A 25992-nucleotide genomic window follows, 5' to 3' on the forward strand; every position below is an offset into this window, starting at 1 on the left:
AATAGACATTTCTCCAAAGAAGATATACAGATTGCCAAGAAACACATGAAAGGATGCTCAACATCACTAATCATTAGAGAAATACAAATCAAAACCACAGTGAGGTATCACCACACCAGTCAGAATGGCCATCATCAAAAAATCTACAAACAATAAATGCTGGAGAAGGTGTGGAGAAAGGGAACCCTCTTGCACTGTTGGCAGGAATGTAAATTGATACAGTCATTATGGAGAACAGAATGGAGGTTCCTTAAAAAACTAAAAATAGAACTACCATATGACCCAGCAATACCACTACTGGGCACATACCCTGAGAAAACCATAATTCAAAAAGAATCATGTTCCACAATGTTCACTGCAGCACTATTTACAATAGCCAGGACATGGAAGCACCCTAAGTGTCCATTGACAGATGAATGGATAAAGAAGATGTGGCACATATATACAAAGGAATATTACTCAGCCATAAAAAGAAACAAAATTGAGTTATTTGTAGTGAGGTGGATGGACCTGGAGTCTGTCATACAGAGTGAAGTAAGTCAGAAAGAGAAAAACAAATACCGTATGCTAACACATATATATGGAATCTAAAGAAAAAAAAAGGTTCTGATGAAGCTAGGGACAGGACAGGAATAAAGACGCAGATGCAGAGAATGGACTTGAGGACATGGGGAGGGGGAAGGGTAAGCTGGGACGAAGTGAGAGAGTGGCACAGACATATATATACTACCAAATGTAAAATAGATAGCTAGTGGGAAGCAGCCGCATAGCACAGGGAGATCAGCTTGGTGCTTTGTGTCCACCTAGAGGGGTGGGGTAGGGAGTGTGAGAGGGAGACACAAGAGGGAGGAGATATGGGGATATATGTATATGTATAGCTGATTCACTTTGTTATACAGCAGCAACTAACGCAGCATTGTAAAGAAATTATACTCCAATAAAGATGTTAAAAAGAATGATTTTATGTGTTTATCATATTATCTTCAAAATTAAGACCAAAATTAAAAACAAATACTCTTGGACAACTCACAAACTAAAGCCTGAGAAGTACTGACCCAGACTACTAAGATGGCTTGTTAATCAATCTGTTTGAGCCTGGATAAAATGTATTTGTTAATTCATTCAAAAATGAATTATTTAATTCATTCAAAAACACTTGAGTACCTTCTTGTGTTAGACATGATTCTAGACACTGAGCAACAGAGGTGAACAAGACACCTGAAGCTCCTGTCCTTGAGGTGGTTACATTTTAATGGGGGGTAGAGGGGGAAAAAGTAAACAGATAGAAAAAATATATAACAGTAATCGTGCAGGTGGTGATTGGGGTAGGGGTGCTGGAGTGTTAAGATAACCTGGGAAGACATCTCTGAAGAGGGAACAGTTAACTGAAACCTGGATGGAGAGAGGAAGCAGGGCTTCTGGAGGATGAACAGTGTTCTATAATGTTTCTCGGAGTCTGTAGTGATTCCTTTCACATCAAATTGTGGCATGATATCACAGATTTTACATCTTTCCACAAATTGCCTTTTCTCACTGGGATATAGAAATAGATGATATCTCTCATATGCTACAAACCTAAGTGTCTTTTCAAATTCACTAATTATTCCAAATCTGACAATAAGGTTAACCCTTTTTAACATTTAAAAAATTGGAATTTTTTTGCTAAGGGTTTTACTCCAATGTATATATATTTTTTGAATTTTTGAATTTTATTATTTTTTTTATACAGCAGGTTCTTATTAGTTATCCCTTTTATACATATTAGTATATATATGTCAATCCCAATCTCCCAATTCATCACACACTCCAATATATTTTTAAGAAATTTTGTCAGTGGAGAATATTGAGGTTTTTTAACACAGAAAATTATATAATAATGCAGAGGATGGCAGCTAATATGGAGCAGGCTTCCTGTGTGCCAAGCCTTTTCTAAGTTCATTGTTTACACCCATTATCTCAGTTAATGTTGCAGCGATGTTTTCAGTTTAATTATCCTCATTTTGCCTAGTAGAAGTTTAGACAAGGAGATCAAATGATTCACCAAAGCCACACTGAGTCAGAACTCACACGCTCAAGGCTGTCTACCTACCCCCAGCTACCTTTTGCTAACTCAGCCAATTACTATCTTTCAGCCCAGTCAACTTCAAAAGACCCTCAAAGAGAATTTGAAAGGAAGGAAAATGAGTTCCCAACTGATGAGTATAAAAGCTCAGAAGAGTTGCATCTGTCATTTGATGAAGATGATAAAGAAAATGTTGCTAATATTATTAGCCAGATCTTTCCTAATATAAACAGATTAGCTGATAAAGCGTATTATTCTTTCACTGCAGTGTTCACTCTTGAATCCCAAAGAGAAAGCTCTTTAGAGGACAATGAAGAAGCCAAAATGAAGTCAGATGATAAAGACAGTAACAAAATGAGCTGCTAATGCCATGCTTGTGGATCTTATTCCCATTTATTCCATATTTTATCATGTTTATATTGAAGCTTAAAATTACCCACCCCCCTCCCTCAAGTTGGAAACTTTAGGAGAAAAAGAGTTAGCTTCTCTCTTACAGATTTAAACTGAGCAGCTGTAGAACAGAAATAGATTTACCAGAATGAAGAAGAAAATAGAACCCAGCAAGTCTAATACAGTTAGAATGCCCCCTAAATTTTTTTGTATGTTTCCAGACATGACACAATCATTATCATACAATAATAAATTTTCTTAAAAGCTCTCTGGCTTCCTTTAATGGGTTGGAATCAGAGCATCATAAACCCAAAGTTGTAGCTATGAAATGTTATCATTTAGTGCTATTTACCCTTATAAAACTTTCTATTTATATAATCAAGAGCATACAATGTAAACTATTTTTATTTTTTATTTATAATGTTACATTTAATTATATAATTTCATTAGAAAATATTTTAACCCTCATTTAAAATTACTGCACAATTTCCCAATTTATAGGTAATAGTTTTAACTAGTTCATTACATCGAAAACTTAAATTATTTTTTTGCTACTAATACAAATAGTGCTCCGGTGAATTTTTTCCAATGAATTTTCTACATGAAGTTTTGTCTGCATGTTGACATAAGTGGAGTCACTAGTTTGATGAGTATGAAGGTACAGACAGAGTCAAATTGCTTTACATAAAGTTGTTCCAAATTATGTCCCCGTCAGGAATATACAAACTACATTTTATAATTTCCTCAGTATTTTCTCTTTTTAAATATGATTTTAGTTTTTATTTGACTGTTTCTGAAGTTTAGTATTTTAATACTGTGTTAGCCATTTATGTTTCTTCTTTTCTGAGGTGACCATTTTTGTCTTTTGCCCATTTTTCTAAATTGTATCAGTTATATGGTTCCTATATAAATTTTCTATATTACTTATTTTTCATATTTTTTTCCAAATTGGGTGGTTTGTCTTTTAAATCAGCTTGCTGTTTCTGAAGTAGAGGAATTTTTCACATTTTCATAGTCAAATCATTACTTTCCCTTTGTTGATTTCTTCCATTTACTTTCAGGCTTAAAAAGTCTTCCTCTCAACCAGAGATTTAATATATATACTTATATTCTTTTTTTTATTGGTCTGACCTTTTTGTATTTAATTTTAAATTGCATATATAATTTATTGTGTTATATAATATAGGGCTGATCTTTTCTATTTGGTTTCTCCTCCTGATTCAGATAGACGTGTCTTTGCCTTGTGTTTATTTCAAGCTGAGTAGGAATTGAACTGGGCACTGTCAGAAACTTATATATGACACTCCTCCTCCCCCAGCATGCATGCACACACACACACTTAACAGAAGACCCAGAAATTAAAATTTTGGCCAAGTGGCATCTGGGAACCCCATCTCTGCTGCTGCAGAGTTCCCAGCACCAATACATACACAAAGGGAGCCCCTCCCTTGTATTATCTGTTCCCTCTTTGGGGGAAGCTGTCCAAGGTAGAAGCAGTCATCAGTGCCTCTACCCACTGCTGGAGGGATGCCAACCCTGCCAGTGTACCCTAGTAAAAGGCACCCTTTCTCCCCGCTATGTCTGAGATAAGCACAGCCTTTACCTCTTGGAGCCAAGAGTCTGTTAGTTACCTCAGGAAGGGAAAATTTGATTTTTTTTTTCCATTTACATCCACTGGCATTATATGAAACTGAAATTACTCTTGGTTTTGTCATAGTTAAGTCATTATCTTTATTTTCTACTGCTGATAGATATGTTTACCTATTTGATTATTATGGTTGTTATTTTAATTTTTTAAGAAATTGGGAACATGAGTCCTGGGTCCCTGGGCCCATACCACAATCTTCGGGATTCACCTACACTTTAAATACTGTTCTTTACGTGTTAACAGAGTTTTATTCACAGATGAAAAAGAAGCAAGTGAAACGTCTACACTTCAAATAAGTCAACAAGACTCTAGTCAAGATCTAATGTTGGATTCAAAAAAAGGTAAATTAATATTTGGGTAATTTGGCTCTCTTAGACTGTGGACCTAAAAATCACAAATAGTTCCTTTAGAATTTTGAAGGAATAACGTGTGTGGTTTTTTTTTTTTTTTTTTTTTTTTTTTTGCGGTACGCGGGCCTCTCACTGCCGTGGCCTCTCCCGTTGCGGAGCACAGGCTCCGGACGCGCAGGCTCAGCGGCCATGGCTCATGGACCCAGCCGCTCCGCGGCACGCGGGATCCTCCCGGACCGGGGCACGAACACGCGTCCCCCGCATCGGCAGGCGGACTCCCAACCACTGCGCCACCAGGGAAGCCCGTGTGTGTGGTTTTTTTAAAAAAAAAGTATTAATATCCACTTACTCTATCTTAAAGGCTACTATAATATGAACAGTTAGACATGCAGGAACACAGAAAAAAGAACATGTGATATATTGTTTTTGTGAACAAGAATATTGAGAAGATAGGAGATCTATGTTTTCTGCCATTCCTGGCATGTGGCTACTGTAATAATTCACAAGATGGCTGCTAGCATGCCAGCCATCATATCAGTGTGCAGGAAAGGGGAAAAGACAAGGGACAAAAAATTGGCATTCCATCCAGCTGAGTTATTCCTCTTTAAATAGAAAACAAGAAGACTCACCGCCTCCCCTCCCCAAATTTTTCTTGCATCTTATCTACCAGCCATCCAAACCATAAGGGAAGTTAGGAGATGTAGTGGTTTTAGCTAGGCACATTGCTGACCCTAACAAAATCAGGGTTCTGTTACTAAGGAAAAGGAGACCAGATATTGGGTAGACCACTAGCATCTTCTGGCACATTTAGTATCTTTGCCTGGCTATTTCTGCCTCCTCATGTCCTCTTTCCCTGGCTATCGGAAGATCTTGGGTTCTTGCCTCTTCCACTCTGGCTCTCCAGAAACTGCTGGCTCTCTCTATCCCTGAGAACAGACTTCTGACTTCACGACAGGGAGGGCAGCAGGCAGCTGCTCTTCAAAGGTCCTTTGGGGTTTTTCTGGGCAAGGATCAATTGGGCTCTGGCAGGAGACCCTGATGGACAGAGCCTTGGGGCAGCTCAGGAGGCACTATTGGAAAGGCAGAGGTAGAGGAGTCAGGTGGAGCTGCCAATCTCATGTCCCATTAGAGGAGTGGATGAATGTTTACATCATGGTGCAGCCTGTGAGCCAGCTCAGCCGTGTAAGGAAACATTCAGCACACAATGAGACAAGAATCAAGTCTAACACTTCAAAAACCAGCCTATGCCACCCTTCCTTCCATCCCCTCCAACTTGCCTACCTCCCGTCCTCTTATTGTCCCATTTAGTTTCATGCTTATAATTGGAAGTATTTATTTTGTTTTCTGACTCATTCCCTAGATGCCCAAGTTTTAGCTTGACCCCTGGAAGCCTTTGGTTCCTACGTCTTCTCCCTGGCATCCTGAGTTTTGACTCCTGCCTGACATGACTTTTTTCATGCCTCATTCACTTTCATTCTGATGCACTGGCTTTAAGCCACTGCTCTGTTATTTTGTGATTCCTGACTTATTTCCCGTCTCATCTATTTCTCCCTTTTTCTGGCATGTGCTGCAGGAACATGAAGAGTACTTCCTTGGGTTAGGTATTTACAATCATGTTCTATTGCAAATAGCATTGTTTACTAAAATTATTAATGGCATTAATTTATTGATTTATTTTACTTTAGATGTAATAGAATATGTGATAGAAGAGGTAACTGCAGATCATCCAGAAGTTCTTTCCATAATAAAGGAGACGGTAAGAATGGTAAAGGACATGAACTTTGAACAGCCACATGAAAAAATTGCTGAAATCTTAGACGAAGTTCTCCAAGAGGTAAGAAATCCAGGCTCTTTATTTTTATCATTGATTTCACAGTAACTGAGAAAATGTTAACCTAGTATATGTACAATTATTTTAGAATCCTGTATGACATTGTTGAAATCTGTAGCCTTCAAATTCATGTGCATTTTACAGTCAACATTGTTATGTGTAATGTACCCCAGTGAACAGTTGCTTGTAAATTTTCAATAATTATCAACAAATGTGCAATATAATTTCATAGCTTTGACGTTTTTTCTTCATTAACTTTTATTGTCTTTAATTAAGTCCAGTTGGTTAAAAGATAGTTTATATGAAGCAAGTACCAAAGTTACTTTTTCATCTATGAGCCGGTTATTTGTAAACCAAGACAAATTTTGCTCCCTAGCTAACTAATTTCATCCAACCACCTTGAACATGTTCATGGGGGAGATGGATGGACACACCACGGATTTTCCAATCTAAGGGGAAAATAAAGCCTCGGGTACTATGTCCTACCCATATCAAATCAGAAGGCTTATAAAGACCATATGGATCTGTTTTGTACAGAGCGCTTGGGTAAGCATTCAGAGCAAAAGTTAAAGAGAACAAATCAGTTTTGGTCGTTCAATGATCTTATGTATTTCTCTGTAATTTGAAAATGATGTAATTTAAAATCATGAGAAGAAAAAAAATGTTCTCTGAGAGTGTAGAACCACTCTGTAACACATTGGGTGAAATCCTTGAGCCCCAGGCTATACCCAAGGCAAGTTGTTATCCCCCTCTGAGCTTCCCAAAGAGATCTTTCAACTTCTGTATCTCTTCAGGTTGTTCTGTCATCAATTTATTTCTTCAGAAAGATTCTGAGTACCTACTGTGCTAGAGCCTGGGGACACAAAGATGAATTAAACATAGCTCTTTCAGTTAAGGAGCTATCAGTCAGGTAGGGAAGGCTGACATAGAATCCAATAAATAACTATCACGTGCTAAGTGGTAACTAGATATGTACAAGGTATAGGAATATCACGAAGGTCAAGGCTATTATCTCGTCCTGGGAGGTGAGACAGAGCATTCCAAAGGAGGAGACATCCAAGTCAGGGATGTCTTTAGCACTGTGAACATCCCATCCTTGCCCTTCACTGATAATTTGCTCCATTCTTTCCAGAGTTTATTCTGGAGGATACAAATCTACAGGGAGTACTACTAAAACACTTCTGATGTAGGACTATGAGTAGTGTCAATAGATGGTAAACTGTGAGTCTGGGATTGTGGGGGAGTTTAAACGGTGTGAGATTTTAACATCAAAGCTCATATCAGATTGTCTTTTTCAAGAGAACAGAGACCAATGCAGGACACTGTTCTACCTGTCATCAGTTTCCATGATCTCTGAGCAGTAAACCTATTTTTTAAAAGTAGGTCATTAATAATTTCTTACATGTAAAGACAAAATCTTATTAAGGTATCTTTCTCAAATTAGTTTATAGATTTGATGCAATTATAATAAAAATGTCAATGTATTTTGGAAACTGACAAATGTCTCTAAAATTTATTTGGGAGAACCAATAGTTGAGACTTGGTAAGAACAGTCTGGCAAAGTATAACAGAGAGAGACTTGCTCTACCAACTAGTAAAATGTGATGTTACAGTGGTTTATAAGCCTGATAATCATACAAGAGCTAACAGAACCACAGAGCAGGCACAGAAACAGACCGCAGTATAGATAAAAACTGAGTGTATACTAAGGTTTACATCACAACCCAAAAGGAAAGGAAGAATTTTTTAATAGTGTTGATAAAATTAACTGGTAGGGAAAAAACAATTTAGATTCTCAGCTTATATCAAAATTAATTCCATATTAATTGTTAAATGTAAAAATGGCATGTTTTTACCTAGAAGAAAGTGTAGTGATATTGAAATGATCTTAGAATGGTCAAGTACTCTAGGCACAAATGCCATGGAAGAACTCTTAGAGCAAAATCTCAATGAAGATGCTACTTAACAATGATTCCCTTTCCTTAAAAAATACACCGTGGGGCTTCCCTGGTGGCGCAGTGGTTGAGAGTCCGCCTGCCGATGCAGGGAACACGGGTTCGTGCCCCGGTCCGGGAAGATCCCACATGCTGCGGAGCAGCTGGGCCTGTGAGCCATGGCTGCTGAGCCTGTGTGCCCGGAGCGTGTGCTCCGCAACGGGGGAGGCCACAACAGTGAAGAGGCCCACGTACCGCAAAAAAAAAAACAAAACCACCATGAAAATCAAAATTTTAAAGGAAACATCAAACTGGGTAAATATGACACATTAATTCCTCATTATAAAGATTTCTTACAAATCAAGGAAAATCTAATACCAATGTAAAAAACAGACAAAGACGTAAACAGATTATTTCATCAAAGACGAAATACAAATGGTTAACTGAAAAATTTTAATGTTCAAGTGTCAATAAAAATATGAAAAAAAGAGACAATTTCTAACCTGTCAAATTGGCAAAGATTTTTTAAAACTTATAACAGTCCATACTAGTGAGGCTGTAATGATATAGTCACATAGGAGTGAAAATTGTTATAGGCATTATGGAAGCAACATGACAATGTATATAAAAGGCCTTTAAAATGTTCATTCCTGGGCTTCCCTGGTGGCGCAGCGGTTGCGCGTCCGCCTGCCGATGCAGGGGAACCGGGTTCGCGCCCCGGTCTGGGAAGATTCCCACATGCCGCGGAGCGGCTGGGCCCGTGAGCCATGGCCGCTGGGCCTGCGCGTCCGGAGCCTGTGCTCCGCAACGGGAGAGGCCACAACAGTGAGAGGCCCGCGTACCGCAAAAAAAAAAAAAAATGTTCATTCCTTTATTCTTTTTGACCTAAAAACACTTTTTATAGGAATCTAACCTAAAGAAATATATACTTAGACAAAGATTTATATATGCAGATGTCCATCATATCGTCACAATGTTATAATAAAATTATAAGTTATATAAATGTTTAACATTAAGAGGATGATTAAACAAATTAGGGTTTATTCATTTGACTAAATACTATGAAGCCATTAAATTTTTTTCAAAAAAATTGAATGAGATAGGGAAACTATAAATTGTATGTTGATGTTTTAATTTTCATATCTCTGAAACTTAGTAAAATTTTTTATTAACCATTGTATTTTTTCCAGTTTTATTGATATATAATTGACATATAAGATTGTATTAGTTTAAAATGTACAACATAATGATTTGATATATGTATATATTGCAAAATGATTACTACAATAAATTTAGTTAACATGGTCACCTCACATAGTTACATTTGTGTGTGTGTGTGTGTGTGTGTGTGTGTGTGTGTGTGGTGAGAACTTTTAAGATCTACTCTCTTAGCAACTTTCAAATATACACTACAATATTATTAACTATAGTCACCATGCTGTACATTACATGCCTAGAATTTCTTTATCTTATAACTGGATGTTTGTACCTTTTGACCACCTTCACCCATTTCCCCACCTCCAGCCCTATCTCTGGCAATCACCAATCTGTTCTCTGTTTCTATGAATTTGGTTTTTCTAGATTCCACAAATAAGTGAGATCATGTAGTATTTGTCTTTCTCTAACTGATTTCACTTATACTTCTTCATTATCGCTTTCTTTCCCCCAATTCTCTTATGTAAAACATTTCAAAGTGTTAAAATTCTTTTTTTCAAAATACTTTTCATTCATATGGAAATTCAAAAAGCAGGTAATCTTAAATTCTGCATAGGCCAGAGGGTTACACCAGTCTTCTTGAGATTTCTTCCCCTTTGACTTCTAATATTCTGTGATTTCCTGATGGCCCACAAACTTGTTTAAAACCTTCAGAATTGGTATATTCATAGATCCACATCTAATCTCCATACTTGTGTTGAAGTTATAATTATTGGGTGACAGGTAGAAGCCTTTCACATTGAAGGCTGAAAAGCAAAAGGGAAGTGAAGAGCATTGTCACTAAAAAAGGCAAACTGGGCTAGGACCTTGCTACTCAAAGAGTGGACCAAGGGGCTTCCCTGGTGGCTCAGTGGTTGAGAATCTGCCTGCTAATGCAGGGGACACAGGTTCGAGCCCTGGTCTGGGAAGATCCCACATGCCGCGGAGCAACTAGGCCCGTGAGCCACAACTACTGAGCCTGTGCGTCTGGAGCCTGTGCTCCGAAACAAGAGAGGCCCCGATAGTGAGAGGCCCGCGCACCGCGATGAAGAGTGGGCCCCTGTTGCCACAACTAGAGAAAGCCCTTGCACAGAAACGAAGACCCAACACAGCAAAAATAAATAAATTAATTAATAAACTCCTACCCACAACATAAAAAAAAAAAAAAAGAGTGGACCAAGGACCATTGTCACCTGAGAGCATGTTAGAAATACAGACTCTTGGGCCTTACCCTAGACCTTCTGAATCAGGATTTGGATTCTGTAATACTGAATAACATATAGTAAGCATGTATTGTTATATTTATTTAAGAAAGGCTTTTGCTTCCTATTCTTAACTTTTAAAACTTATAGCTTTATTGCTTTAAAATTAAGTTTCTCTTTTAAAATTAAGTGGCTTTTAAAATTTCCTTCTGAAAGTCAGAAAAACTCAAAAGATACTTGATTAAGGTCCACAAAAGTAATATATCAAGGTAGCATCCTTTACTTGGGTAGATATGATGGTAATTTCAGTTTGCTGTTTTTCACAGGTAGTTGAAGAAAACAAGAATAGGTTTTATGGTGCCCCAAAATATGGAGGATGGATACTGGACAACTACCCTATTATGAAAGAACTGTGGATGGTCTTAGTCAACAAAGGAATTCTACCCGATTTAGTCATCTGTTTATCAGACACAGAAAACAATGGTTGGTAAATATTTATCATGTCAATTTAAAGTGAAGTTTTTATTGCTGATAATATTTTTAGTTAAAATATAAAATGAAAAGCACTCCACCTTCCCTATGTACAAATACCACACCAGTGGTCCCTTCATGACCTAGAGGTACACAAAAGGAGGCATCCATCCACTGAGTAGGTGGCCACAGATGGTGTGGGATCACCTGATGTTCCAGCAGGCCCTTACAATTATTCTTTGGAGTTGAGAATCTAACAACCCATCCCAGTCAGCATTGTAACTTCTAAATGAAAAATATAAGAGGCTGAGGGCAAAGCTATATATTAGTCCTTCTTCACCTTAAATGGGAAATACTAAGTACATAAAGATAGCAGAATTAAATTTTAATTATTCTGTCACTTTGTATAAAGCTATAGTAATCAAAACAGTATGGTACCACCAGAAAAACAGACATATAGTCCAATGGAACAGAACAGAGAGCCCAGAAGTAAACTCACACATATACGGTCAACTAATCTTTGATGAGGAGGCCAAGAATATTCTGTCATTTTGCATCTTAAGGAAATATATTTGAAAAGAGAATTTCCATGGGGAGAATATATTATACTACTTCTTTTTATGTTTTAGTTATTTATGACATGCCCATATACACCTTTTAAAAAAGATTTAAGATGGTCTCTTAAAGAATCTGGGCTCTATTTAAATAAATGCTTAAAGGAAAATATATTTGGATATAGACAGAAATAATCTTTTCATTGTTAATTTCCAAAAATATATCTCACTATATTTTATAGGGCTTCAAAATTAACATTGTCGGGCTTCCCTGGTGGCGCAGTGGTTGAGAATCTGCCTGCTAATGCAGGGGACACGGATTCGTGCCCCGGTCCGGGAAGATCCCACATGCCGCGGAGCGGCTGGGCCCGTGAGCCATGGCCGCTGAGCCTGTGCGTCTGGAGCCTGTGCTCCGCAACGGGAGAGGCAACAGTCAGAGGCCCGCGTACAGAAAAAAAAAAAAAAAAAAATTAACATTCTTCTATTTATCTGTATTTCAGGAAAATATTTATTTAATAGACTGTATTTAGAGAATAAACAAGAAATTGACGCTAAGATTTTAGAAAGGTTATTGGATGAGCTACTAAAGAAAAGAAAAGAGGAAGAAGCAGCAAGGTAAAATCTGCCTGGCACAATGAACTGGGTTAATTAACCTCTTATAGCTGTTAAATATGTACTTAAAATTTATATTTATGAAATGTCTTTAGCATCAAATCGGTGGCCTACTAACTAGATCAAGTTCTAATTCTAAGAAAAACAGTAATTTCACAAATACTTCCATAATCTCTAAAGTACAGAGTTGTGGCTGTTTTCACAGCCCCAATTCAGACATTCTAAACCAAATATCTACTTTCCAAAGACACTGTAAAAAAAAGCACAGGGAAGATATTTTTTTCTACCATGTTTATCTGTGACTTAAATATTATAATTTTGCTAACTAGAATCCACAAATGAAAGAAATAATGTAATAAAAAGTGAAAATACACTTGTGTGGTATGACTAAAATCCAAAGCCTAAGTTCTACATAAGGAAAGAACAAGACTACTTATTTACAATTGACAGGTTCAACATCAAGAGCTTATTCTCTAATCTGGATGCAATGAAGAACATTTCAAAATGTGGACACACTTCTATCTGTTCATGGCTGGGGTCAAGACTAAACTTTAACTATCAAGTTCTTCAGACTGGAAAATAAAGTATAAAAAGAAAGAGTGACTTAATGTGCTAATTGTTCTTCCTTGCTGAAACAAGCTCTTTAGACACTAAAATTTTTAATTTGTCCACTGAGATTCCTACTTCTCCAAGTGTTAAAGGCTGAGACATTCAAACACTAAATTCTTTATATTAACCCATTAAACCTCCCACTATTAATGATAGCACCTATAGGGAGCTTTCTCAAATGTTATTTCCTTTCCCCTTCATATATTAGCAATTTGTGCTGGGACTTAGGAGAGCTCTTTAAACTCTAGGAATTATGGAGCTGGGAGGTGGGTATTTGTTAGGGGGCGGGGGATAACTGATAACTGTGTGTCAGAGGATTTTGTTATTTGATGTTCATTGTTCACCTAAATTGGCCGTTCCTTTATGAACTTAACACAAAAATACATAAAGTATAATTTAGATTAGTTAATAAAATTGTTTATAAAATTGACTAAAAGTATTCAGACAATAATTACAAACTTATTACATTTAGTTTTAGCTTTTAAAAATTCTGTTACAAATGGAGCTACAATTTGCTAGGAATTAAGGGATTACCTAATTTTTTTCCAGTATATGAGAAATAGTCAAATATTTAAGAACATATGAAGCTATCGACATAACAGTAAAACGAAGTTCATGTGATTTCTAGGCTGAAGGTTTGCTACATTTTAAGTAGATAATTTAAAATACATTTAATCAATAGGGTTTTTTTAAAGGAAAAATACATCTCCACTGTCTCCCAGCTCTTAACTTTCACCTCCCTCTTACCGTATGGAATTTCCCGAGCTATCTCTATAATCAGTTTTTACTTCTTTTGATTCTAAATTTTTATGTCTTTATAAACTTCTTAATGGCAAAGACTTGCCCAGGTTGAAGCAGACTTTTCTCCATTTCTCTATGTTGCTTTTTTCTCATATACTGCAGAAAATAAAATTTAAAACGGTTTTTTAAAAAAAATGGTCAGAGATGCATCTAAAGGCCTTACAACTTGGTTGGAAAAGAGATAAGATTAACAGGATTTAGAATTACATCTTTGGCCATATATCTGCAGACATGCTGATTCTAGATTTTCCAACATCAGTTTCCAAATGTATGAGTCAAATGCAGAATAATTTCTGTTATCACCATTTGTCTTTGACTGTCTATCCAAGTAGTATATAGAAGTAGCTAGAAACTGGCAGCAAAATTCTTCCTCCTCCTTGTCAGGTCTTAGATTCTTAGCAGCAGCATTCAGTACCCAGGTTTTGGATGAGGAAAGTCTCACAAAAGAGCCCTACCTGACTTAAGTAAGTAGAAGGATTGCCAGCTCACACAAAACAAAGTAGGGAAGACATGCAGAAACAATGTTCAGTAGTCTCAGAAGTCTGGGGCATGAACAAAGAGAACTCGAATTACACCAAGACCTCAGTCTGGATCACAGACTGTATCTAGAATACAGTGAGAGAACACCCCCTATTAACAAGAAACACGCTTGTTGGGAGGAGAGGTGTAGTAATATCTTTGAAGAGTATATATTAAAGATTTTCAAAGAAAGGGGAAAAAAGAACACACAAAAAAGCACTGCACTGAATATGAGAGAATGGCCAACCTATAGAACGGTCTGAAGAAGACTGCCCCAGAGTGGGCTGCTGAGATGAATGGGCTCTACTCCACTTAACTGGTCCCTTGTTGGTGAATACTTGATACAGTTTTTTTGATATTATTTTTAAAGATGCAGTCAACATTCTTATACATGCTTCTTTGTGCAATAGTATGCCAGTACTTGAGGGCTAAATTCCTAGATACAGAATTTCTAGGTCAAAGGTATGCATGTTTTAATTTTTAATAAATATTGTCTTTCTCCATCATTTTACTAACTTTCCTTATACCTGTCTTCATCATTAAGGCAGGTTTAGTCCTTGAACCCTAATGAAAAACAGATTCCCTCCAGATATTTGTTTCCCTATCCCAAGTCTCTTTAAATTTCATCATTACTATATTAAAAAGAAAATAAATCAGAAAATAATTTTTCTGGTTACAAAGGTAAATTTACAAATTTTCTACTTACTCATATGGAAAATTTTTTGAAGTGCAAAAAATGTGAAATAAAATTTAAAATTCTCAGAATGCCACCATCCAGAGATAATTACTATTAACAGTTTGATTCATTTTATTCTTTTAATCATCATTATATACATTTCAAATACAGAAGAAAATTTGTATTATACATAGTTTTATATTATACCTTTTTTCATTTAACTCTATGTTGTGAACACTTCTCATTTAGTCAGAGGCAAAATGATACAAATTATCCCAGCTTGGAGTTAGACAATCCTTTTTAATTTTTCCAGATTTCCTAATTAACAGCCAAAGTTTTTAAAATACAATATTTCAACTTTTCTTACCAAAAAAAAAAACCCCAAAATTTCTGAAAACTAACTAGCCTCAGTATGAGTAAATTAAACATTTACATTATAAAGTAAAAAGTATAATGAATATTATAAATGACCTACTCTTTAGTTTTACCATTATAAGCCTTAAATTCTATAATATTGTGAGATTCTGAATTTCCAAAGATAACTAAATTTCGGACCTTTTCATTTCAGAAAAGCCAAAGAAGAGACATTGAGAATAGAAGAAGAAAATCAAAAGCTATTGGAAGCTATGAATGCGAAAGCAAAAGGCAAACATAAGATTATATGATTAATAATATGCCATTTGATTTTGTATTGTGACTGCCAACAGCTGCAGTATTTCCAGTGAATTATAGACAGGGTGACCATATTTCCCAATTTGCCCATGAGAGTCTAGGTTCATGCCCAGGTTCCTGAAGTATTTATTTGAACCCCCTCTCATTTTCATAGTGTTCCAATTTGGATAGTAAATTATATGGTCACAGCAGTATTGGATTCATAGGAAAGGAATCCTGACACAGATACCTACTCATCCACCCTGTAAGAGGGGTACACAGTAGGACAGCATGTGCAGCACATCTTCAAAGGGTTGCGCTTGTCACAGGTGACATGGCTGTTGGAATTACTTCTATTAAAAGGATCCTGTAGGAGTTGAGAAAACAGCTAAACTCTTACTATACCCATTGTCTTTATACTTAAACTTCCATCTCCATTATAGAAGAACTTACTCTAAAAATTTCTTTTAAGACTGGAGTTTTAAACCTGGGGATAAAATTCAGAGGTCTGTGAATTTGAATGGGGAAATAATTATAACTTTATTTTTTACTAACCCTTAACTGAAATTTAGTATTTTACTCACCTAATAATTAATATAGGCTACAAACCACAATAGTATTAGCAGTACCTTGACTTTGTCACCAGTAGAAACAAAGATATTTTCATATCCCATTCCGGTTTTAGATGTCTTGTTTATGCGTGTCACTATTCCAAAATTATGGATGCACACATTTCCTATACCACAAAATTTTTTTTGATATCTTGATAACTGTATTCAGTATAATTGGCTTCTTATTTTATTTTATTTATTTAATTTTATTTTTTTAATTTTTTTAAAAAAATTATTTTATTTTATTTTAGGCTGCGTTGGGTCTTTGTTGCTGTGTGCGGGCTTTCTCTAGTTGCAGTGAGTTGTTGCAGAGCACGGGCTCTAGGCACACGGGCTCAGTGGTTGTGGTCGCACAGGCTCAGTAGTTGTGGCTCGCAGTCTCTAGAGTGCAGGCTCAGTAGTTGTGGCGCACGGACTTAGTTGCTCCATGGCATGTGGGATCTTCCCGGACCAGGGCTCCTACCCGTGTCCTCTACATTGGCAGGCGGATTCTTAACCACTGTGCCACCAGGGAAGCCCCCTCTTATTTTATTTTATGAAATTGAAAGCATTATTCTAAGAAGGGATCCATAAGTTTCACCAGACTGCCAAAGCCGTCCGTAGTTCAAAAGAGTGAAGAAAGTCTGTTTCAGTGTTCCATTGCTGTGCAGCCAGCCACCCCCAAACTGTAAAACAACCACTATCTTTATTCTGCACACAATTCTGTGGGTCAGCACTTCTGGCCGTGCTTCTCTCTGCTCCCGGAGGACCTTGGTTCTGGCTTTGAGTGTTCACCTTGGAAGGGGCTCTGCCAGCCCCTGTCAAGCCTTCAGATTGACCTCTGCAGCTCTAATTGACATATTCACTGTGACTTCATGAGAAATCCAGAGCCAGAACCACCAACTAAGCCACTCCCAAATTCCTGACCCCAGTAATTGCAAGGGCAATATGTGATTATTGTTATTTTAACGACTAATTTTGAGGGTAATTTATTATGAACCAGTAGATAACTAATACAACATATACATGAAGCAATAGATAACTAATACAACATACACTTAATCAAAAATCACAGATAGTACAAGGATCTTAGAACACTTTTCAGTTCATTCCTGACTCACATGGAACATAGATTATCCAGTAGGGTTCTAGAAAAAAGTTTTCAAACTTTTTACATTTTTCAGCATCATTATATAAATTCATTTTATATATACACTTTATAATGTACCTAATGTGGATAAGAACACAACTTACAGATAACCAAATATATGCGTGTTGGAGGTATATGATAAGTTTTTTTTTTTACTCTAAGAGATACTCAGCTAAAAGACATATTGAGTTTCTGGAGTAGAGTATATATAACTTCATCTCTAACCCTAGTAGAATTCAGCAAATTATGCTTCCTCCTTGTGTGTATCACCATAAATCCTTCATATAACACAAAAGATTCACCACATTCCAACTCACATACTTGGAAGACACATGCTTGGCAATCCTGGTCAGACTTCAAGATATAAGGACACTTCAGGATGCTTTTTTCTTTGTGCTTAATCACCCCAATTTACATTAAAAATCCAGGTGCCAGAGGTATCTCATACCACTAGAATGTGATTCTTGGAAGGTTCTCACTGGGCAGGGGGCAGGGGAGGGAATAATTCCCACAAGAGTCCAGAAAATAAGCTCATTTAGTTTTTCATATCTTTACATAGAAAATACCTTGTTTCAGTCAATTTAAAAAATATATTAAAGGGAATTGAAGAGATGGGTTTTCTAACACCACCATTTACCCCATCTTCCTCAAAGACTTCTATGCATTTATTTCTTATAGCTGTCATCAGCAACTATGTAAAACTTGGAGTTATGTTTTTTAAATTTTAGCATACTGATCAACATACTCTATTATTTGTAACTAGCTGTAAGAAAATATATAGTCTAGCCTAGTGCTGCCCAGTAAAAATAAAATGCAAGCCACATACATAATTTTAAATTTTCTAGTAGTCACATTAAAAGAAAAAAGAAACAAGTGAAATTAATTACAGTCATCCCTTGGTATCCATGAGGAATTGGTCCCAGGACCTCCACGGATACCAAAGTCCATGAATGCTCAAGTCCCATATATAAAATGGCATAGTATGTGCATATAACCTAAACGCATCATCCCATATACTTTAAATCATCTCTAGATAACTTATAATAACTAATAAAATGTAAATGCTATGTAAATGGTTGCCAGCATGCAGCAATTTCAAGTTTTGCTTTTTGGAACTTTCTAAAAATTTTTTTCAAATGTTTTCAATTCGTGGTTGGTCGAATCCACAGATACAGAGCCTGAAGATTCAGAGAGCCAACTGTATATTTTATTTAATACACCATATCCAAATTATTATTTTAACATGTAATCAATGTAAAAATTATTGATATATTTTTACATTCAGTTTTTCATACAAAGTCTCTGAAGTCCATTGTGTATTTTATACTTACAGCACATCTCAGTTTGGACGAGCCACATTTCAAGTGCTCAATAGCCACACGTGGCTCGTGACTACATATCAGACAGTGCAGGTATAGCCATTCCCTTTTAAATGGACATTTTGGCTGTTTCCTGTTTTTTACTGTTATAATATTTGGGAATGCTATATGCATTTCCCCGTTTTGAATGAATCCTTAGGCTGGTGCTCCCATAGCACTCTGAGCATATTACAATCATCCTTTACTACTGCATTTTAATAGATACAATATGTAGAGACTGTGTCTGTCTTTCTCATTAAGCCTCATGCTCCAGGGGTCATTCCCAATTAAATATATGCTGACTTAATCTAAATAATTTATTTCCTCTCACTTTTTATAGAAGCAGAAGAAACTGAAGCTGAGGCTGACGAGGAGATTGAAGGTGAGGAGTCTGAACTTCACGAAGGGTCTGAGGCCCCTGAGGTAGCCGAGGAGACCAGGGGGTCCTTACCTGAGGAGGCTGAAGTTTTCGAGGTCCCTGAAACAGAACATGAATCAGGTTAGACTTTATTAAGGATTGTATCCTTAACTCTATTCTTGTCCATTGGCATGTATGTGTCTGCATGTGTGTATATATGTGTTTATATGGTATAAAATGGAAGCAGGCTGGGAATGGAGAGATGTGCCCCCAGAGTGCAGCCGGTTAGTCCAAATCACATGGCTGAAAGTGTGGTGGGAAAGCTGAGTCTGCTCTGCCCGGGGGGTTGACACTCAGAAGCAGGGCCTGCTATATAATTTGTGGGGCACAGTGTTCAAAAAGTAGGGGAAAAGAGCCATTAAAAGTACGAAAGTATAAAGCTCTTTCTTTTCTTCCATGGTCTCTCTTTTAACTTGTCATAGTACTTTTTGTTTGCTATTTAATGTCATTCTAAGTAAAGAAAAATTAAAATTTTAAGTTATTAGCATGAATTTTACCATTCATCTTTATGTTGCCCAATGCCACTTTTAAATGCAAACGTTAAGAGCACTTAACTCGTATGCAGAATCATTGAAACTACACAATTTGTATTTTGCAGCTTGTACATGCATATGTATTTTATTCTTACCAGAATACTAAGTCAGTTTCATACACAAAACTAACTCAGCTTCTTATTTCATTTCCTAATATGCATATATTCTAGCAATGCTCTCTACTTTTAGCTTCCCAATGATTAAGGAAAGGAAAGACTGAAAGGAAAAGGAACTCTGGGTTACCCTATCTTTTCCTTTCTTTCTGTGTCATCATTTTCAGTCTAGCTGAAATGATCTAGCTGCAGGTGTCTGAAAACCTTTAGCTTGTGAGATTAGTTTCTAATTCAATACTGACTGTGCTCGGAAGCATTTTATGAGCCCCACATCATTTCAGTTTAGCTAATACAGGAAAGTAACATGAGTAAGAAGGGATGTGATGAGGTTCCATGGTCATTCATGTCTCTTTGAATGCCATCACCTTCATTCTGCATCTGGAGCAAGTTCTAGTTCAAAGGGAGACCACGGTCTCTCAAGGGCTGTCAGCATCCTCCCCACCCCCAAGCCACTAAGTCACACTTCCTCCCACATATCGTGGGTCCCCTAGAATTCTATGCTCATGATGGAGCATCAGGAACACTCATGAGAATGAGACGGCAAAGAATGGCAGACACAGATCATGCATATCTCTGCTCACATACCTGCCCTGTTGTCCCATTGGAGTCCCTTTGGATTTTGCTTACAAAACTCAATTCAAAGATAAAATTATTAAAATTTTCAAAATGACAACCAAAGTGCATTAAACTAAGTATGAGACCATTCTGGGCGAGAGATCTAGAGCAACTGCACAGCTCGTACACCCATGAAGCCAGCCCTCCTCAGAGGTCCAGTTTGGTGGGTTGGGGCAGGGCAAGAAGGAATCTTACAGATTTCCAACGAAAGTCACTCTCAGGGCTGGAGAGTGGGCTTAAGCAGCAAGATAGGATACCTCACTGTGGTGGAAGCGGGGCTCATAAAATGCTTCCGAGCACAATTAATATTGCATTAGAAATTACTCTTACAAACTAAAGGTTTTCAGATACCTGCAGCTAGATTCCAGCCCTGGAGCAATTAAGGGATGAAAACCTGCTGTTAGCTGGTAAAAGAACCAGGACTAAGGGGAATTTTTACAATGAGAAATCTCAGATTTAACATAGATCGTTTTTACTACAGGGATTGGCATTAGGTTTATGGGACAGTAAGTAGAAAATCAGAACCTTGTGCCAGACAGAAGAGGTAACAGGATGAAATACCCAATTTCCTTTTTTAAGAATCCCACACCTTTATTGACTTGAACTCTCACCCAGAAACTTCATTATTTTCTTGAGTACTTAACCAATTAGGCTGACAACAATCTTCCCACCCCCCTACCTTTTGCAAGGAAACAGGCCATAAAATATCAAAAGAAATAAAAGAAACTGACATCCATTAAATATGACACAAATGTCCATTAAATGTTTCCAGATTTCCAATATCCCCAATGTTTCACAGTTGGTATTTAATAATGTAACAGATCTAGGGGACAATTTAATGTCATTGCCTTTTATCTCATTATTTCCCCCAGGCAACCTAAATTGGATGTTCTAAAGCCAGTGTCCTATTCCATTCAGGGTCAGTTCTAGCCAGCTCTGTAGACATGACTGGGCTTCTCCAGAAGCAGTTCGTGTCTGTGAAATCGTGGGTCTCTTTTGTCCCTATTACACCATATTCTGTTTCACAGAAGGGCTTGCATCTGGTTTAACTAGTGATTACTTCTTCCATCCAAGGGTCCTTTTTCACAAAGTCTTCTGTAAATTGCTTAAGTAGGCAATTTTTTTTTCACTTAAAACTACCCTGTCTAGCCATCAAAAGACAAATACCATATAATTCTACTTATATGAGATACTTAAAAGTAGTCAAAATCATAAAGACAGACAGTATAATGGTGGTTGCCAGTATAATGGTGGTTGCCAGGGGCTGGGAGGAGGAGAGAATGGGGACTTATTGTTTAATGAGTATGGAGTTTTTGGTTTTACAAGATGAAAACAGTTATGAGGATGGATGGTGGTGTTGGTTGCACACAATGAATGTATTTAACACCACTGAACTGTACACTTAAAGATGGTTAAGATGGTAAATTTTATGTTATTTGTATTTTACCAAAATAAAAAAGAGAAAGGAAAAAAAGCTACCCTGTCTAACATAAACCTATTACTTTTGGAATTTTTTTTTACTTTATCCAGAGCTCCGTGTGGTAGGCTGATGATGGCTGCCAAAGGTGTGTCCACATCCTAATTCCTGGAACCTGTAGATGTTACCTTATTTGGAAAAAAGGTTTTTGCAGATGTGACTAAATTAAGAATCTTTTTAAAAAAAAATATTTATTTATTTATTTAGCTGTGCAGGGTCTTAGTTGCAGCACATGGGATCTTCATTGTAACATGCAGGCTTTTTAGTTGCAGCATGTGGGATCCTTTAGTTGCGGCATCCAGGCCGCAACTCTTAGTTGCGGCACGTGGGATCTAGTTCCCTGACCAGGGATCGAACCTGGGCCCCCTGCATTGGGAGTGCAGAGTCTTAACCACTGGACCACCAGGGAAGTCCCTAAATTAAGAATTTTTTGTTTTGTTTTGTTTTAATGAGGCTTTGAAAGCCCTAAGGGATCTTTCTTTTTTTTCTTTTAATATTTATTTGTTTGTTTGTTTGTTTGGCTGCATAGGGTTTTAGTTGTGGCACGTGGGATCTTTGTTGCGGCGCACAGGCTCTTTGTTGTGGCGCACGGGCTTCTCGCTAGTTGTAGCACATGGGCTCTAGGGCGCATGGGCTCAGTAGTTGTGGCGTGTGGGCTTAGTTGCCCCGCAGCATGTGGGATCTTAGTTCCCCAACCAGAGAGCGAACCCACGTCCCCTGTATTGGAAGCCGGATTCTTAACCACTGGACCACCAGGGAAGTTCCTAAGAATCTTGGTATGGGGAGATTATGTGGGATTATCCAGGTGGGCTCTAAATGCCATCATAAATGTCCTTATAAGAGAGAGCCAGAGGGAGATTAGACTCTCACACAGAGGAGAAGGCAGTTTGAAGATGGAAGCAGACATTGGGTGATACAGACTCCAGCCAAGAGATGACAGTACCCAGGAGAAGATCAAAGAGGCAGAAAGGATTCTCCTCCAGAACCTCCGGAGATAGCACAGCCTTGCCGACACCTTGATTTCTGACTTCTGGCCTCCAGAACTGTGAGCGAATACATTTCTGTTGTTTTAAGCCACCAAGTTTGTGATAATTTATTTTGGCAGCTACAGGAAGCTAACACAAACCCAAAGCAGGCTTTTTATATCTCATGCTTGGGAACACATCTTTTCCTTTGAAGTTTGGCTTCTGTCTTGGTCCACAAGATAATCATTATCTCTGTCAAATAAGACAACTGAAGTCTCATTTCAATCCTGTCGTTACTCTAGCCTTAGAATGGAATGACACATGTATTGCTTAGAATCGACACTTTAAAGGGCAATAACCTATGCATTCCGAGGCTGGTTAATCACTTTTCTCATTCCCAATTTGCTTTCTTTATGTACTGGTTAGGTATAGGCCAGTTACATGCAAGAACATGAGCTTAGAGTAACCATTGGCTCAAATCACAGTGCTTCATTCCAAGCACTTCATGGACGTGTAATAGAGTCAACTAGTAATAAACATCAGGAAATTCATCCATTCCTTCAACAAGTATTTATTGAAGTCCTTCTAAGTGCCATGCAAAGCAACGGGCACTGCCCTAGGTAGTATAGACTCAGCAGTGACCAAGACAGTCAAGATCCCTACCCTCAAGGAGCCATCATTCTATGGGGTGAAGAACAAGAATAAACAAGTAAATAACTAGGATAATTTCTGATTGTGTTAAGTGCCATGAAGAAAAATCTATGAAGACACTAAACCAATACCTGGGATATAGTAGGAACTCAATAAGTGTTTGTTCAATGAACGAGCAAGGTAGAGACCACGGGGGTGGTTTGGAAGAGGCAACACTAAACATTATGGTCAAGGAAGAGTGTCATCTGAGATGATATTTGAGGCAAGACAAAAGCGCTGAAAGGATCTGGGCAAAGATCCCTCCACTGCCATGACTCAGAGGTGGGCACAGCTTCACATGGTCAAGGAAGAAATTGAATGTGGTTGGAGCATGGTGAGCAAGAGGGAGGTGGGAGATGAAATTGGAGAGCAAAGCAGAGGCCAGAGGCTTATGGAGATGGGAGTTTTCTCTAAGTGCAAGTGGTCAATCTGATCTTATTAACATTTTAAAAATTTCACATTGGCTGCTATATGACAAGTTATAGAGTTATCCTGCACCTCAAGTTCTTCATTTGTAAAACAGGGCTAGGAAGATTTACCTAGCAGAGATTTTTATAGGGATAAGAACATTTCTTTAAAGCACCCAGCAGAGAGTCTGCCTCATAGTTGATGCTTTAACATCATCATTACCAGACAAGAACTTAGAGATTTTTTCCTCGTCTGCCTTATGTTCTGAAAAGACCAGAGCTCAGGATTCCTAATTCAAATTAAGCGAAACTGAATCTTACTTAGCACTCTCAAAATCAATAGTTACATTCCCTCCCTGAATATCACAAGGAAAGGAACCAGCATTTGGGGCTTAAACCAATCAGGATAAATTCCTGGAGCTGGAGAGAGGGTCCCACTCCCTCAGCCATGTGGGGAAGGGTAAACACTGGAACAAAAGCACAGGTTGGCCAGGAAGGAAGAAGAGGAACACAGAGGCTGGGTGAATTACCACCAGTGTGTCACAGGGTGTGTGGAATAAAGTCTCTCCATCTCTCTCTTGCTAAATCTTCACTAAATTCCACATTGCTCTCCAATGCTTGTTTTCAAGTAGACTATTGGGAAATATATCAGTTTCCTAGGATAGCTTTAACAAGCTACCATAAACTTGGTGGCTTTAAACAACAGAAATTTACTCTCTCACAGTTCTGGAGGCCAGAAGTGTAAAATGAAGGTGTTGGCAGAGCCATGCTCCCTCTGAAATCTCCAGGAAAGGATCCTTCCTTGCTTCTTCCTAGCTTCTGGTTACTCCAGCAGTCCTTGGTGTTGCTTGGTTTGTAGCTGTATCACTCCAGTCTCTGCCTTCATCTTCACATGGCCTTTTTTTTCTGTGTGTGTGTGTGTGTGTGTGTGTGTGTGTGTATGTGTGTGTCTGTCTGTCTGTCTGTTTCTGTGTGTCTTCTCCTCTTACAAGGACACCAGTCATTGGATTTAGGGCCCACCCTAAATCTGGGATGATTTCATCTCAAGATCCTTAACTAATTACTTCTGCAAAGACCCTGTATCCAATTCATGTCACATTCACAGGTACCAGGGGTCAGGATGTGAGCATATCTTTGAGGGGGGGCACAGTTGAACCCATCACAAGGAGTATAATTCAAGGAAAAGGAACAGGGGACAGCAGACACCTAGGGTATATAAAGAGCAGCACTCATAATGACAACTGCACGGATAGTGTGTCCCTCAGACCAGTGGTTCCTTAACGACCATCTAAAAACCAATGCCATGGTCTGATCAAGTTTTCTCCAGTCAAATGCATCTCTCTCAAATAAAGCCTGACCTCACCATGTTGAGTTGTCAGGACCAGGCTGGGCAGCCTGGAGTGAGCAACCATTGAACATTTTGCAAGTCGCTTCCTGCCACCCCATTATCCAGAAACCCGACCAGATTTAACTAGCAAACAATTCAAAGTTTCAATTCTGGAGCACAGATGTTCAGTGTTGTTGATTAAGGGTTGATCATGTGCTTAGACTATCAAGTAACTAAGTGGTAGGGTTGACTTTTTAAATTAGGAAGCATAGCTGCTGACCTTGCTTAAGAGGAAGACTATTCCATCTGTATCCATTGCGACTGCATTTGTCTACAAGTAACAGAAATGCCAAAACACTGTATTAAACAAGGGACATGTCTCATCCCTGAGTCCAGGGTATTTTTTATTTTTTTGTTTTTCTTCTTTTGGCTGCGTTGGATCTTTGTTGCTGCATGCAGGCTTTCTCTAGTTGCAGCGAGCGGGGGCTACTCTTGTTTGCAGCGTGTGGGCTTCTTCTCATTGCTGTGGCTTCTCTTGTTGCGGAGCACAGGCTCTAGGCACACGGGCTTCAGTAGTTGTGGCACATGGGCTCAGTAGCTGTAGCTTGCGGGCCCTAGAGCACAGGCTCAGTAGTTGTGGCGCATGGGCTTAGTTGCTCCACGACATGTGGGATCTTCCCGGACCAGGGCTCGAACCCTTGTCCCCTGCATTGGCAGGTGGATTCTTAAACACTGCACCACCAGAGAAGTCCCCAGGGTTGGTTTGATAGTGTAAAGATGTCATCAAGCATCTTCTGTCCTCCTGTCTCCATACCACAGTCTTTGGCTCAAAATGTTTTTCTTCA

The 25992-nt window shown here is 38.1% G+C and overlaps 1 protein-coding gene and 1 non-coding gene across 2 annotated transcripts in view; one reads left to right on the forward strand and one right to left on the reverse strand.

The window, feature by feature from the left end:
- AK9 (adenylate kinase 9) overlaps nucleotides 1-25992 on the forward strand; it is a 116360-nt gene that overhangs the window by 43478 nt on the left and 46890 nt on the right. Inside the window, exons 14-18 of the mRNA XM_055087391.1 lie at nucleotides 6136-6284; nucleotides 10938-11094; nucleotides 12137-12251; nucleotides 15422-15498; nucleotides 18943-19101. Of these exons, the coding sequence (XP_054943366.1) occupies nucleotides 6136-6284; nucleotides 10938-11094; nucleotides 12137-12251; nucleotides 15422-15498; nucleotides 18943-19101 (657 nt within the window). The remainder of the gene's footprint in view (nucleotides 1-6135; nucleotides 6285-10937; nucleotides 11095-12136; nucleotides 12252-15421; nucleotides 15499-18942; nucleotides 19102-25992) is intronic.
- On the reverse strand, nucleotides 22095-22167 carry TRNAG-CCC (transfer RNA glycine (anticodon CCC)). The gene has a single exon. It is a non-coding gene; the product is annotated as a tRNA-Gly (tRNA).

This window comes from Physeter macrocephalus, chromosome 10, assembly GCF_002837175.3.
Source record: "Physeter macrocephalus isolate SW-GA chromosome 10, ASM283717v5, whole genome shotgun sequence".
Taxonomy (NCBI): domain Eukaryota; kingdom Metazoa; phylum Chordata; class Mammalia; order Artiodactyla; family Physeteridae; genus Physeter; species Physeter macrocephalus.